Source organism: Phascolarctos cinereus, unplaced genomic scaffold (genome assembly GCF_003287225.1).
Source record: "Phascolarctos cinereus isolate Bilbo 61053 unplaced genomic scaffold, phaCin_HiC Scaffold_5;HRSCAF=322, whole genome shotgun sequence".
Classification (NCBI taxonomy): Eukaryota; Metazoa; Chordata; class Mammalia; order Diprotodontia; family Phascolarctidae; genus Phascolarctos; species Phascolarctos cinereus.
In genome coordinates this window covers 323,665,429-323,681,721 of record NW_027555958.1, presented here as the reverse complement: position 1 = coordinate 323,681,721, position 16,293 = coordinate 323,665,429, and the positions used below count along the sequence as shown (strand labels likewise).

Genomic DNA, 16,293 nt, shown 5'->3' with positions numbered 1-16,293 from the left:
ATATGTATGCATATAAATAATAACTTTTTAAAAAATAAAATATATTTTGTAGTATCATTTTCTATAGAGTAAAAATTGCCATCATTTTTCTATTTAAATCATAACAAGATCATTTTCTGCCCTGCTAGGATAAAAGGAAATATTCTTTTCTAAATTCTGTATACTCTCTTGCACCAATGATATGTTGGCTATATATGTCTCTGTTCTACCTAGTAGAGTCCCAGACCATCAGTTTTCTTATTTGATCTGATTTTCAGATCTAACCATTAGATCTAATTTTCAGTTTAGACAGTCCTGCATCAGTATCTGTATCCCAGCCTGGTAGAATATAACTATCCCTTCTGCAGCCTTTCTGAGCCAAATGCTGACAAACTATTTGATATTTTTCAACTTTGCCCACTCTAACCAATTGGCAGGCAGAATATCTTTTCTCAATGGATATAGTTAATGTCAGCGATAGTGTTGGGGTCCTCATTTTATAGGTGAGGCATTTGAGGCTCAAAGAGGTTCAATGGCTTACTCATTGTCACACAGGTAGTAAATGGCAAAGCTAGAACTTGAACCTGAATCTTCTGACTCAAGGTCCATTGCTTTTTCCTCTTTTTTACATTGTAAGAATATGAACTTTGGGTTCATTAAAATTCTTGCTTATCAGAATCTAGAAGGATTGGACTGGCAAGGGCTTTGAGCAAAGATTCACTATATCTATATGTATCTATATTCACTTCCCACCTCCAAAAGAATTTCATTATGATAGGTAATCTGTTGCTAGAAATTACATTCTTAGACTGTGGGCCTAGCACAAGTTGATAGGGGCCTCATCTACTTTGTTTTCTATAGTTTCACAGAATGAGGCAGCAAATCAACAAATGAAAAGATAGGCTGTAAACACAGTAAAAGAAAGCCCCAATGCAAATTGCCATTTTGCTTTCAAGGTTTCATACACACGTCTTCATCTCTATGATCTTCTTTCAGATTTCAGGATCTTTAAGGAGTGGGAAGCCTTATGTGTTATTTTGATGGATGTTTTATGAGCTTAGGTTGAGTTTTTGTGGCAAGGATGATGATTGTTTTGAGGTGGAAAAAAGAAATTGAAGGGTAATTGCTGCTTCTTGCAGTTCATGAGTGGCCTTTCTCTTTCTTCTTACCTCTCCTCCCACATAGAACAAAGAACCTGGGAAGAACTTAGGTCTTCTATTTTCTTTTCCCTGTGTGTCCTTCCTTTTTGCAACTTTTATAACCCAACTGTCACTGGAGTAAAAGAGAAGCAAAAGAATAGAAAGGAAAAGGGGCCAGCCTGCCTTAAGGTACAAAGTTACATAGCATCCACCTTTGCTCTTTTCACATTCCTAACAAATATCACCATCTTAGCATCAGCTCCCTTCATCTGAGACTGGGAGAGTGGTTAGAAAGAAGGTGGCTGAGGACATAAGCTGTATCTGGAGATAGAACAGTGGGTTTTCTTTATCTGTGGAGGAATTTCTAGAAATTGAATGAATTAACAAATAAATTCAGATTATAACATAAGTATATCTGTATTTTTCTACACGGTTATTATTTGTTACATGGAAACACAGTTCAAAAAATATTCGCTGTCCTAGATTTTTCGTTATGAAGGACTTGATTTTCTTATATCAACCAAGTACTGTTAACTACAGGCCCCCTGATCAGAACTTGGAAATAGTCTTTGTTATAAGTTACATTTCATTATAACAGTACTTCTTGAGGGATTTGACCAATATATAACTAGTCCATTTCAGAAAGTGTCCTCACCATGCTCCAGAAATCTTATGAAAGGAACTCCAGAGTCTTCCTTTATAAAATGCCTCTCAGTGTTTAATAGGAAGTTTTTCCCACTGTCAAAGTAAAATTCCACATGCTGCAATTAAAACTTGTTTTCTTTCTTTCTTTCTTTCTTTTTGGCAAGGCAATTAGGGTTAAGTGATTTGCCCAGTGTCACACAGCTAGTAAGTGTTATGTGTCTGAGGTCAGATTTTGAACTCGAGTGCTCTGGACTCCAGGACCAGCACTCTATCCACTGCACCACCTAGCTGCCCCCTCTTTCTTAGTTTTTACACAAACAGACAGCATCAGCATAACTCCACGTCTGCAATATTTATTCTTACTCCTGAATGGACTTGCAGATGCCTTCTGACCTTTGGCCTCAACAATTCACGTTATTGAAAACTCTCTGGAATTTTTTATGTGTCTAGAACCCAAAAGGAATTTGAATCTTCCCTGCCCTTTAGTTTCTGGGTCTTCCCCTTATTCAAAAGGAAATTGTACTGTTTCCATAAAGTCCTTCTAATAAACATTGCCTTCCTTTGCAGATTCCTCCCGACAGGCATTGGCAGCTCCACTGTTGAACCTACCCCCAAAGAAAAAGTATGTTCACACTTCTCCTGGGGGTTAACCAGGGTATGTGGGGACAGATAGGTGTCCCAAACTGACAGCCCTGGTTTTGTGTTCCAGGAATGCTGATTATTATGAGAAGATATCTGACCCCTTAGATCTCATCACCATTGAGAAGCAGATCCTGACAGGTTATTACAAGACAGTGGAGGCGTTTGATGCTGACATGCTCAAGGTCTTCCGGAATGCTGAGGTGAGGCTGGGTACAGTCCCTGAGATCTCTAAATTTGAGCTCATGGAAAAGGAATTTGTAGTGAAAGTAACTATTATAAGCCAAAAACACTGGCCCCTTCTCCCTTCAGCTTTCCCTGCTGATTAGTAGGGCAGACCCGGAAGTATGGATGCTGTAGCTCAGCAGCATTTGTTGAGCATCTGTATAGAGCATAGTAATTGTGAGGAAATTGTTTTATAAGCCCAATAAAAACCTGTCTCAATACAACTCATTATTACCCAGTTCTGTGTGAATCACAAGTTATGTCATACCCCCAAAAGAAATATCACTGATATGATAAAAAGCCTGGTATATCATATTTAGTCTTATACGCTGATACCAACACTATAAAGGAATTCCAGAATACTTAGACATGTATTAAAAGCTTAGATATATAGTCCCTGTACAGTATGTTGTAGGGATAATGACTGAAACAAGGGAAATGTGTGGAAATCTGTAATAATAAAATAATTAGGGAAGTGCCTTGAAGCAAAAAAAAAAATGTTAACGATTGTGCTCCTAGGTGGTAGTATTGGTCGGACTTTTGGAGAAGGCAGAAGTGGCCTAGAGCTGTGATCTAAAGGGGTCACAGAATTGTTATCATGTGGCAAACCATATAGAAGAGAGATTTTTCTGCGTATGTGGAACATCATTCTATGCATTAGACAAAAATTCGAAGGCCAAAGAGGAGTAATGGAAACAAGATTAATGAAAATTTCGTAGAGTAGAATCCCATTATTACATAGTTCATTATTTTATGAATTTGGGTCTATTATGAATCAAATCTTACATTAGCATTACTTGTATTAAAAGCTTCATAAAGCAGTTGTAATCTTGTCCCTTAATGTCAACAATCTGAAATGTATCTTTTTTTTTTAATCAACTAAGCATTAGGACCACTGACAAAGAATAGTAAGATTTACGTGGTAATCAAAATGGGTACACTAAATGGCTTTGAAGATTACAGCTGCATTTCAATTAATTTCTGTTCAACTTAGGTGAATAGTTACAAAGTGCCTACTAGTGTGCTAAGCACTTTTCCAAAGACGTCCTGACCAAAATGGGAGGACAGGGCAACTTGTCCTCCCACTTCAGGCATACCTGGAAACCAAAACTTAAGGAGACTGAGCTTGGTTTCTCTCTTCTCTCTCTTAGAAGTACTATGGGCGCAAGTCCCCAATTGGGAGAGATGTATGTCGACTACGCAAAGCATACTACAATGCACGGCATGAGGCATCAGCTCAAATTGATGAGATTGTGGGGGAAACAGCAAGTGAGGCAGACAGCAGCGAAACTTCAGTCTGTGAGAAGGAAAATGGGCACGAGAAGGATGATGATGTTATCCGCTGTATCTGCGGCCTCTACAAGGATGAAGGCCTTATGATCCAGTGTGACAAGTGCATGGTAAGCAGATTCAGGACAGAAAAATTTCTGATCTGTAAGGTGTTGTGTTTTCAAGCAACAAAACCCTGCCTCTTTATTTGACTTAGATACATTACAAATGAGTCTATTGTCTCCGTGTGTATTATGGCTGTATAGTTTTCCAACATCCGTCACTATTCATCCTCCTTTTCCATTCAATTCAGCAAACATTCACTAAAGGCCTTCTATATGCAAGGCACTTCTACACATGCCTCTATATCCCTCACTTTCTGCACTCATTTGTGAAGGGAAGCTAGATTAGTGAGTTTGTGTTAAAAGGGAAGTTGGAAGAATAATCAGTAAATATGAGGAATAGTAGTAACATTTCAACCTGAAAAATATGTAAGAGCAAGTAACAACTTGTGTAGACATGTGAGACATATATAGATAGTATGCAAATGTATAAATAATATTATGGCTACCTATTTCATATCCTTAGGAAAATTATAGTGGTAAACACCACTCTCCAAAATAGTAGTAGTTTAGGACAATAGTCATTTGTCTCCATTCTTTATTTCCTTCATTTTATTTGCGCAGATTTTTATCTTACCAGGCTCTTGTCAATGGTAGCATGATATGGTAGGGAAATGGTTAGAACTGGAATCAGGAGAGCCCTGAATTCAAATCCTAGCTCCAGTACTTACTGGCTGTGTGATGTTAGACAAGTCACTCTCCCTCTTTTGGCTTCAGTTTCCTCTTCTGAAAAAAATGAGAATAGTAATATTTGCACCAGATACCTTGCAGGATTGTTATGAGTAAGGAAAGCCTTTTGTAAACTTTAAAGTACTCTAGAAATCTGTCTTGTTCTTATGCATTTATACCAATTGTTTTTCCTTTTTATTAAATATTTTCATACTTTCATTCTTTCAGTGTGTGTCACTCTGCTTCTATCTCTTCAGCTCATTCCCTTAGCTCCTGGGTACGTTTTCTTTGACCATCTTAATGAATGTTCTTGCTACTACCAAACAGGAGGAAAGGATCCTAGGCTAGGCCTGGTTGGCTCAATTCCCAGGGCTTTCCTCAACAAATCTGAGACCCTTCCTGACTAATTTCAGCATTTCTCTGCAGGTGTGGCAGCACTGTGATTGCATGGGAGTGAACTCCGATGTGGAGCACTACCTGTGTGAACAGTGTGATCCAAGGCCTGTGGACAGGGTAAGCAACCTTATTTCAGTATTCTGTGACCTAGAAGGCGAGGGATGTGACATTTATCACCTTATCTCATCTTCACCCCTGCTATGCTTTCAAATTCCTGGGCCTCATTTGCGTACTTCTCCATTGCTTAGAAATGTATTCAGAGAGAAAAAATACTTGGGTCTTTGGAAGAAAGGTGATAGTTACAAATAACTATCTGTATGAAGAAAGGGGAGAGCAATACCTTGAGTAACCTAAAGCAGTAAATAATCTAAAATCATCCATATTTTAATTATATTTAATGATTTTTCCAGCAAATTTACCTTTGCTATTATGTTTTGCTTAGACTTGTTAAAATAATCTTGCATTCCCTCAAATAAGAATAGTGCTTTGTAAGTGTACTGGATAACAGGGATAATTTGCTTTTGATGTACCACAGTTAATCTTGAAGTTTGATATTGATGATACTGTGTTGTCATGTAACCAACCACAGAGCACAGCTTCGTTTACAGCTGATAGTCTGAATTTTAACACTCAGTTACCATTGCCTATTCTGTAGTGAAATTTCTTAGGGAACAACAATACTTAGAAGTTTTAAAACTTCGAGTTTCAGGGTTACACCTGGAGATGGCATGAGGGCTGCTCATATTTTTCAGCGTTCATTCGTTCAGTCTCTAACCACATTCTGCCAAAACAGGATCCTTTTCATTTCTATTGGTCCCTGTAAAAAGATTCTATTTCCTTGGATAAAAACTGAATGCCTAAGGCTTCTGGGATTTTCGTAGCAGGAATTTAATGTTTAAGTCATCTTCTGCTTTCAAACAGCTTTTCTACAATCCATATATATTAGAGAATTTCCTATTCTAAAATACCTCCAAGAAAAGAGATGCTACCCTTTCCTTCATATAATTCCATACCTGACAGTAGAAAAAGCTCATTTATAGTCTCAATACCTCTTATACCTATCTCATTTCTTCTTGTTTTCTGTTTCAACAAAGAGAGAACAAGTGGCTACCACTTCCTTAATATGTCCCTTTGAGACATAGACTTTATTAGATCTATCTTCAGCCTTTCTTCCAGGCTAAATCCACGCTTTAATCTTTCCTCAGAAGTTCACTTTTCAAAAGTGAGTTTGAAAATTCTCTTAGTCAACCCCTGATGGATTAATATAACTGAGCTTAAAGGTTTGGTAGGCAGGGAGTACAAAGCTTAGTTTCTTACCTCTCTTTAGTGGAACTTAGTAGGTAGGTAGATCAGAATCCCAGCCTTCACACTTTGGCTTTCTCCTCTCCCCAGGAGGTGCCCATGATACCTCGGCCCCACTATGCCCAGCCTGGCTGTGTCTACTTCATCTGTCTGCTCCGGGATGACCTGCTACTACGTCAAGGTACATCTGTGGGACCTGACCGTATCCTGAGAAGCTTCTAATATTTGTGGAGTTGTCTGTTCATCTGAGCTTTCATTATAGTGTTTATAACTTTCTTCATTCAATTCACATGTTTCAGTTCACTCTTAACAAGAGAAAAAAACAATCTGTCTCCATTTTAAAACGAAAAAAGACCTTAAATCTGAGAGGCAAAGAAAAATGAGTCCAGGAAATAGATATAATTTACTCCATTCCCATGACATGCAATTGATATTCACCACTACAAAAATATATTTAGACACTACAGTTCTGAGCTCTAGCATTCTCAGAACAATTTCTAGGACTTTACCCCCCAGTTTAGATTTCATCTATGTTATAGTGTCTGAGTATAAGCTCATGTAGGACACTGGGATCATGCCATTTAACATGGATGCTTAACAAATGCCAGTGAAAACAAGTCAACCAACAAATATTTATTAAGCACGCACTATGTCCAGATACTGTGCTTGGCAGTGGTGATACTAGAATTAATTTGGGACAGCTAGATGGCTCCTGACTTAGAGTCAGGAAGACCTAAGTTTGATTTCTGCCTCAGATACTTAGTAATTCTGTGACCATGAACAAGTCATTCAGCCTCTCTCAGGCTGTTTCCTTATTTGTAAAACAAAGATAATAATAGCACCTATCTCACAGAGCTGTTGTGAGATTCAAATGAGATAGATAGGTAAAATTTTGGCAGCTGGGTGGCACAATGGATAGAGAGCTAGACCTGGAATCAGGAAGACTTGAGTTCAAATGTGGCCTCAGACATTTAATAGCTGCATGACCTAGGAAAGTCACTGAACTTCCATCTGCCTCAGTTTCCTGCAAAATAGGGATGATAATAATAGCACTTTCTTCTCTGGGTTTCTTCTGAGATTAAAATGAGGTAATATTTGTAAAATACTTTGCATACTTTAAAGCACTATATAAGTACTAGCTAGCTATTATCCTTACAATGAGCTTATACTCTAATGGGGAGAAAGTACATACATATAAAAATAAACACAATATAAATATAAAGAGTATTAGTGTATGTGTGTTATTGTTCGTAAGCGTTGTCTGTGCTTAATCAAAATTACTTTGGCAAGAATGTGTTAAATGGACTGTAGTGATAAGAGATTTGAGACAGTGAGACTAAGAGGCTGTTATAATAATCTAGGAGAGAGGTGATAAAGCCCTGAATTAAAATGGTAGCTGTGGCAATAATTGTGCCAATGTACTTTCAGTGATATTAGTTAAACATGTACAGTGCCTGGCCATTTATTCTCAGATGGAAATTTATATTAAAACCAAAAATATTTCTAACCTTTTATTTAAGTAAAAGATAACTTGTACTAATTAATAGGTGAAAACTATTTCATAGATCTCTTAGTTACAGTAACTGCTTATAGCAGTAAATTCAGTTTTGTAAAAATTGACATTAAGTGAAATCTGAAATATTTGTGCCTAACAATGACTTATTTGAGTTGAGTAGGATTTGGCAGGAATATCAGAAATCTTGTCAGTAAGAGATGATTAGTGTAAAGAAGATATTGATTATTGACTAAAGCTTTTATATTTTTTTTTAAAAAGGTAGCTGTGTGAATGAAGAGAAAGAGTCATATGTAAAAGATGTTAAGTTAGAGATTTGACAACTTTTGTAAATGAAGGGGAGTGTGAAATCAAGGATAATGCTGAGATTGCAAACCTGAGACTCTGGAGGGATAATGATATCTTTACCCATAAGTAAGTCAGTTTGGAAGAGGAGAGGGTTTAGGGGAAAAGATAATGAGTTCAGTTTTAGACATGCTGAGTTTAAGATGTCTCTGGGCATCTAGTTTGAAATAGCCAATAGGCAATTGGTGACACAGTTCTGAAGCTCAAAGGAGAGACTGGGGCTAGACATGTAGATCTGGGAGTCAACTGCGTAGAGGTGATAGCTAAACCTTTGGGATCTGTTGAAGTTACAAAGAAAAAATATAGAGATGGAGAAGAAAAGCATGCCTAGTCCAGAACCTACAGTTAGACAATTCACATGATGTGAATTATGAGCCAGCAAAGGAGACTGAGAAGGAATGGTCAAACACGTTACAAGACATATGCAGAGAGTGTGAGAGAAGAAATGGAGGCAGTGAAGGTAGACAGTTTTTTCAAGGAGTTTGAGAAATATAGGAGGAGAGAGATAGGACAGTAGCATGGGAGAGTCTGATGAAGTTTTTTTCATATCATCTGAAGTTGTATGTGTTCTTCTTTTACTTCTTTTTTTGGGGGGGGGTTTAGTGAGGCAATCGGGGTTAAGTGACTTGCCCAAGGTCACACAGCTAGTACATGTCAAGTGTTTGGTCTGAGGTCAGATTTGAACTCAGATCCTCCTGACTTCATGGCCGGTGCTCTATCCACTGCGCCACCTAGCTACCCCTATTCTTCTTCTTTTACTTCTCAGGTGACTGTGTGTACCTGATGCGAGACAGTCGGCGAACCCCTGATGGCCACCCAGTCCGTCAGTCTTATCGATTATTATCTCACATCAACAGAGAAAAACTTGACATCTTCCGCATTGAGAAGCTTTGGAAAAATGAAAAGTATGTTCATAGGTCCCATTCATGAACCATTTCTGCATAATAACAAGGCACAAAGCTGAATTTTTGCTAGGCTTTTGCTTCAAGCCATCAACCAGACTTTTCTTTCTCTTTCCTCCACATCACTCTATACCCCAGAGAGGAGCGGTTTGCCTTTGGTCATCATTATTTTCGTCCCCATGAAACCCACCACTCCCCATCACGTCGATTTTATCACAATGAGCTGTTTCGAGTGCCACTGTATGAAATCATTCCTTTGGAGGCTGTGGTGGGAACCTGTTGTGTACTGGACCTGTACACATACTGTAAAGGTAAGTACTTGAGATTAGGCTAAGAACATCCAGGCTTCAGATTCTCTCCAGTCTACCCCATTAAATGTTTTCTGTGCATCCTCTATTAAGAATTCTCCAAAGACATCTGGAAAGTTCAAATGAGCTCTCTGCTACTTTCTCTTCCACCTTACCTAGTACTGCTTCTTAAGCATATTACCACCGAAGAGAACTACTAAAGAAGCCTGTTCTTCTTGTCTGTTAACTTAAAATATTCTAAAGGCAAAGACAAGGGGACAGAGAACAAGGACATCCCAAGAGGCAGAGAATATAGGCCAACTCATACAACTCCATAGAGCTCTGAGGCACTGACATCTCTGTTACTCATTTTATGAAAACTAAAACCACTTCCTAGATTTTGCCCTATTTTATGTCTATAATTCTTGTCTTGTAACCTTTTTCTTCATAGTGGTTCCCTCCTGCCCTTTCCCCTAAACAGTCATTATTCCTGGTTCCTTTCCTACCCAAAATATTCTTAACCCCTTATCCCTCATTTACTTTTTGTATATTCTGGTATCTTTTTTCCCCCTAGTTCCTATTGTGTCATCTGACCCTGGGAACTATTGAACAGTAATGGCTACCTACTTAAGGGACTGACTATGCTAGGTGTCATCCAGGTGGTGTTTGGGATTTCTGAGCAGTATGGAATAAGGGAGGGTGATGCAGATTGGATCTCTGACAGTGTCTGGGATTTCAGGGAGGCCCAAAGGAGTGAAGGAACAGGACGTATACATCTGTGACTACCGACTTGATAAATCAGCACACCTGTTCTACAAGATTCACCGGAACCGCTACCCTGTCTGCACCAAACCCTATGCCTTCGATCACTTCCCCAAGAAGCTCACTCCCAAGAGAGATTTCTCAGTAAGCCTACCTCCTTCCCATTCCACTGAGTGTTAGGCCATAGTAGTTTCCACATGGAATTACAGATATGGCAATCTTTGAACAGGCATCTCATTTATCTCCTGATTTTAGACCAGGACTATACTTAAATTATCTCAGACAAAGGACATGCTACAAAATTAGTTTCCAACAAGGTTTTCCCAAAAACCTCATCCATATATATTAAAGAGGATAACTATAATTATATTTACTTCGTATATGCCTATATGAGAAATATAGTCTATTCTTAGATTATGATAAAATTCAGTTGTCATTATTTCTGAATTCTTGCTCTACCTGTCCTTTTGCATTGCCTGAGAATCCACATCATCAGTGAGAGAACAGGAGAGAAAATAATCTTATTCCTTCACCCAGGACTAATTGGGGTTTGGGAGGAAAAGAGACAACCTAACAACCAGAAGATGTAAGTGGGATAGAGAATAAATGTCCCCAGTTTCAGGAGGATACTGAGGCCCATCAGTAGAAAAGACTGAAAGCTGTTCCCAAAAGTTCCTGGTTTCCAATCTTATGTTCAGTGCCTTGGAGCACACTGACTCCCTCTTACCTCTTAAGGGTAATTGACATAGGAGATCCAGGGATAAGGACTGGGCCTGTGATTGCATTGATACAGGCAACTCCTAGATAAGAAAACTCCCTCTTCCAATGCAGGTTGGCCTCTTCTCTGCAACCTGAGTCTTAGAGAGCTGCCTAGGGCACTGAGAGGTTGTGACTTGGACCAGAGTAACAGAGCCAGTAGGCATTAGAGGTAGGACCAGATTCCAGGTGGCTCTTTCTGGCTTCAAGGCCAAGTCTCTATCTACTAGACCAGAGGCCAGCGAACTACTGCTGCATGTTTTTGTAGCATAAAAACTGTTCTTAGTTTATGGATAGTACAAAAGTAGGCTGCAGAGAGCCAGACAATAGTTTGCCAGCCTCTGCACTAGACCATTCCGCCTTTCAGAAAAACATTAACCCATAAGAAAATGAAGAGAGCCAGGCCTCTTATCTCATTCTCTTTCTCTCCTCCCTACATTCCTTTCTCCCCTCAACTTGAATTGGGACCAGGTCTTCTCAGTCAGTTTACCAGTTTCTACATGCTTCTCACCTCTTTCTTCTTTTTGCTACAGCCTCATTATGTCCCAGACAACTACAAGAGGAATGGAGGAAGGTGAGTCTCCCAGAGAAGGAAAGGATCCAAGGAGATGAACTGAGAACTTAAAAGTGGAATATTAGGACTACCTCATGAGGGATTGGGATTCTTTGTGAAGGTAGCCCAGGCAATGCTATCAAAGAGGAGATTTAAAACAAAGGAGGTGTCATAGTCAAGAACTTTTGGAGATGAAAGAAGAGACTGGGTTAGGAATCCAAACAAACTTAGAATAGTTTCCATTTATGCCCATAAACCTTCTCCACTGCCCTTAGTGTACCAATGTGGATGCCTCTCGTATCAGGAAAAAGTAGGGCCCTGAAGGACAGGACTTTTAGGTAGGCAGGGATAGATTTTTTTGCCCACATCATGTTGAAAATACCACAATCTCTTGTACTTCCTCCTTTGTACTTCCTTATTCTTTATTGTTTCTGTACATACCTCATCCCCTGTATTAGGTTCCACACTAAGAACAAGAACTGTGTCGTATTTCACCCTTACATATAACCGTAGTGCCTACTAGAGTACTTTGCATGTATGTATTTATTATTTGCTTTTTCGTGAATTGTCCAGAGGGAAGGGGATGGGACTGGAAGTTAAGCAACCCATTGTTAGGCAAGCTTTCTAATCTTTCTGTGTCTTAGTTTTTTCTTAATGTCAAATGTGTATAGTAATATCTATTTACCTACCTTACAGGGTTGATCAGGATTAAAATGCTTTGGAAAAATCAAAAGCACATTACAAATTGTCTTTATTGTTAGGGTGTTGATAGGGTAAAATTGTGTTTAATTGACTCAGGATAGTGAAATAAACTGCCCCACCACTATTCTGGTTTTTTGTTATATTCTTTAGTGTCTCTAATCTCCCTGTGCCTTCTAGGGATAAATTCTTCCAATATTATAAATAGGAAACCAAGGTCCAGAAAATGTTAGTAAATTGCTCAACATATCACATCAAGTCAGGAACAAAACTAGGATCAGCTGAGGTAGGGAGGAGAGAATCAGGTATCCTGTCCCCAAATCCAGTGGAATCTGAGAAGCCCAGGCTTCTGCTCCAGGTTTGTTTCTTTATTCCCTCTTCATGCTTTTCCATTATATTGCTAAGTTTAACCTGATCTTGTGGATCCTTGTTGCAGGTCATCCTGGAAGACAGAACGTTCAAAGGCACCCATCAAGGACTTAGGCCAAGAGGATGATGCCCTACCACTCATTGAAGAAGTACTGGCCAATCAAGAGCAAGCAGCTAATGAGATGCCCACCCTGGAGGAACCTGATCGGGAGGTAGCATCTGGTGAAACAACAGAAGGTGAAAAGAAAGCAGATGAAGGTAGACAGGAGCCTCAGAGGTCCTGCACACCTGAAGAGAAGCGACACAGCCAACGGGAACGACTCAACCAGATTCTGCTCAACCTTCTTGAGAAGATCCCTGGGAAAAATGGTAAGAATGATGAGAATTAACCTCTGTAGCTTAAAGTAGACATGTAAAATATTAGAAAGGGGCCATAAAAGAGCAGAATAGTTAATTAAGGGAATCAGGATTGTTTCTTCCAGAAAAAAAAAAGAGTGTTTAAAGATGGCTAGTATGGAATGGTCGCTCAGAGAAAGTGTGTATGTGTGTATACACACACACACAGACACACACACACACACACACACACACAGAGATAAGACCACCAGCAAAATGATACAGTGAAATAAAGAGTGACATAGTAAAGACTTTTTGCTCATAGGAAAGAACCAGTCCTTTAGGAATAAAAGGTATTTGGGAGAAGAAGGTGATAAATTAAGGGAACTGTCTTTTCCTACAAATCAGGAAGTATGGAAAACAGCATGTATACCATACCATCTCTACTTCATTCTTCTCTCATGGAATGATAACTGTAGTCTCAAGTTTCCTATATGACCCTTTGTAAAAACTAGCTGCCATCTTCTGGTTATATTTGAAGGTAAGGTCATTTTTACATCCTTCAAGACCTTCTGATAAGAGAAAGGCCAATCCATCTGGGCCTAGAGAAGTGGGCCATTTCACTGGTACATAGAGGGGGGTGAAAAAAGCTGAGAAGTTTGAAGGAGGCTCTTTGGTGGTGTCATCACCTGACTGACTTCCATGGCTCTCTTTTTAGCCATCGATGTGACATACTTGCTGGAGGAAGGATCAGGAAGAAAGCTTCGGAGACGTACTCTGCTTATCCCAGAAAGCAGCTTCCGAAAGTGACCATCAGGGGCCAGACCTCAAGCTGCTGGGACCCATTGAGGGCCAGTCAACCCAACCTCCTGACCCAGCTTCCACTTGAGTGTCAACAGGGATAAGAAGAGGACCGTCCAGGCAGGGGATTAGGACCATGAAGCTGACATTAGGTACTGAATGGAGAAGATGAAAGGGAGAGCTGTCTAAGACAGTCTGGCTTTATTTTCCTCTCCACATCCCAGCCAGAGGAAAACTAATAGAGGGTTAGAACAGGGAAAGGGTTGCACATTCGAGCCTATTGGCACTTTTGCACCCTCTTTCCTTAGTCCTGGGTTTTCTCGCACCCTTCTCCAACCTTATGGGCACTGCCAGAAGGCATCCCTGACTCAAAGTCCATTGTCCCACCCCAGCCGTCCTTATTGCTCCCAGAGCTCCCACAGGGACCCAGAAAAGACATAGCGGCCAGCGTTTCCTCCCAGCTACAAAAAATAAAGTTTTTCTCCCCTCCTTAACCCAGCTAGTTCAAAGTAAAATATAAGTTGACAGTCTAAAGCACTTGTAACTACCACCCACTTCCCTCCCCCTTACTTTGACTTGTCTCCCCCGCCTCCACCCCCCAACCATGGGGTCTTGGCATAAGGAGAGCCCCCAGGGCATCAAGGAGGAGGTGGGCACATCAAGTGTAATCATAGTTCCCTACAGACCAGATTTTTTTTTTCCTAAAGGGAAGGCCAGGCTCCGCCAGCACACATATTATTTGTTTTTGATGAGCTGTGGTTCTTGTGTGTCTGCTGTGCTGTGCGAATGGATATCCGTTTAAAAAAAAAAAAACAAACCTTTAAAAAAACACAAATGAAAAAACTCTAATCCAACCCCCATGTCACTACATGAAATGTCAAGCAGTATTCAACTACCAGAGTATTTGTTGTGAGCTGTAGATTATCAACTGAAAACACTACTCTTGTGTTCTTAACTGTACAGTCAAATTATCCATCTCTTAAAGAGACAGTGTGTATTTCTCTGCTCTCAGTTACATCTCTACTTCCCTTTACCATCGTGAATGTCTAAGATGAAGTTGGTTTAGGGGTTCCCCTACCCAAGCACCTCTCTCTCTTCCCATTTTCCTTCTGGTCAGGGGTTACTAGAATACACTGTCTCTTTAAAAAAAAATTTTTTTAAGCTTTGCTTTGTTGTCCTCTCAGACGTACATATGCATATACATTTTAGATGTTCTTATAAGAAAAAAAGACCGTTTTTAAATGTGCCAAGTTGTATATATATATACATATATATATATATATATATCTGCTGCGTGATTGGTAAGCAATACAATAGTTAACTTGTCCCTATTCCTTTTTTTAAATATTGGACCAATGCAGTCCTAATTGTACATTTCCCCTAATAATGACGACTCTCTCTCTCTCTCTCTGATTCCTTTAGGTAGAACATTGACTTTCCTCTCCTCCCCTATTCCATTGAATCTTTTTTTTTCCTTTTTTCTCCTTTCCGTGTCAATCTTGAAGAAAAAAAAATAAAACAAAAGATACAGGGGATACAAAAATCCCCCTCAAGCAGAGAAAAAGCAGAATAAATATTTTATTAAAAAAAATAAGAGAGAAATAAGAAAATAGTTTGGAGTATTTTCTTACTGTAGAGAAGCACTGTACATTACTAAGAGACCTGGGTATAAAATACTCACGTGTGGAGTTGGAAAAATCGCATGTCCAAGCCCATTTGGGTGGTTTCTTTTGGTTTTCGTTGTTGGGGGAGGGGGGGTTGGGGAGGGATGGTAGGGGAATTGGGGGGGTGGTCTCCTTTTAGTCAAAAGCAGGAAAGTGACAAGAAAGAGAAGATAAAATTCATTGTCTCCTTTAATGGTGTTAAACACTTAAAAAAACACAAAAGAAAAAAACTTTGTAAAATGCAAAACAGAAGCAAAAGACACTACGCTCTGTCATTTTATCTTTCTTTTGTTGAAAGACTAAAAACTGAAACGTTTTTTAGACAATCAAATGTTAGGTAAGTGCAAAAACTTGTTTTTTCTTACTGGTGTAGAAATTAATGCCTTTTTTTATTTTTCGGTTATTTTATAATAACGGAAATAAAAAGAACCCCCAACTGTTGGGTGGGTTTTGGTGTTTGAAACACGGGGCGAAGCACTACATTACTGCAAATAGATACGGATTTAGTCTGCATGTTTGTAGGCTGTGTGATTGCTGAAAATATAAATGCTGCTAATATATTTCCTTTTTACAAAAGCATATCTAAATAGATGATTGTTTTGATGTTAATCTTTGTAAATTATGTATTACCAATTTTAACATTGGATGTAATTGCATAAAAAGCTTGCATCTCAATCCTTGAAAGTCTAGTATTAAATGGAAAAACTTTTCCTAACTGTGGAGTGGTGAGCTTTCCATTTTTTTCCACTTTTCTCTCTTTTCCCTTCCATCTGACGCCAAAGAAGGTGGGAAGGGATTTCTAACCAGGCTCAGAGCCTCTTATCCGCCCCCCCCCCTTTTGGGGGGAAACTTCTGTCAAAGTAAAGGACGAGAGGTATGAAAAGTCTTATCCTCTGGATCACTCCCACTTCTACCTCTGCT

General features: G+C 39.3%; 1 protein-coding gene across 2 annotated transcripts in view; it reads left to right on the top strand.

Moving 5' to 3' along the window:
• ASH1L (ASH1 like histone lysine methyltransferase) overlaps positions 1-16,087 on the top strand; it is a 237,167-nt gene extending 221,080 nt beyond the window's left edge. For both annotated transcript variants that reach the window (XM_020991583.2, XM_020991582.2), the window contains exons 18-28: positions 2,331-2,385; positions 2,473-2,605; positions 3,779-4,027; positions 5,114-5,200; positions 6,476-6,566; positions 9,010-9,148; positions 9,284-9,456; positions 10,172-10,338; positions 11,484-11,524; positions 12,639-12,940; positions 13,626-16,087. In XM_020991583.2, coding sequence (XP_020847242.1) covers positions 2,331-2,385; positions 2,473-2,605; positions 3,779-4,027; positions 5,114-5,200; positions 6,476-6,566; positions 9,010-9,148; positions 9,284-9,456; positions 10,172-10,338; positions 11,484-11,524; positions 12,639-12,940; positions 13,626-13,717 — 1,529 coding nt within the window. In that variant the 3' untranslated portion in view covers positions 13,718-16,087. The remainder of the gene's footprint in view (positions 1-2,330; positions 2,386-2,472; positions 2,606-3,778; positions 4,028-5,113; positions 5,201-6,475; positions 6,567-9,009; positions 9,149-9,283; positions 9,457-10,171; positions 10,339-11,483; positions 11,525-12,638; positions 12,941-13,625) is intronic.
• The last annotated feature ends 206 nt before the right edge of the window (positions 16,088-16,293 follow it).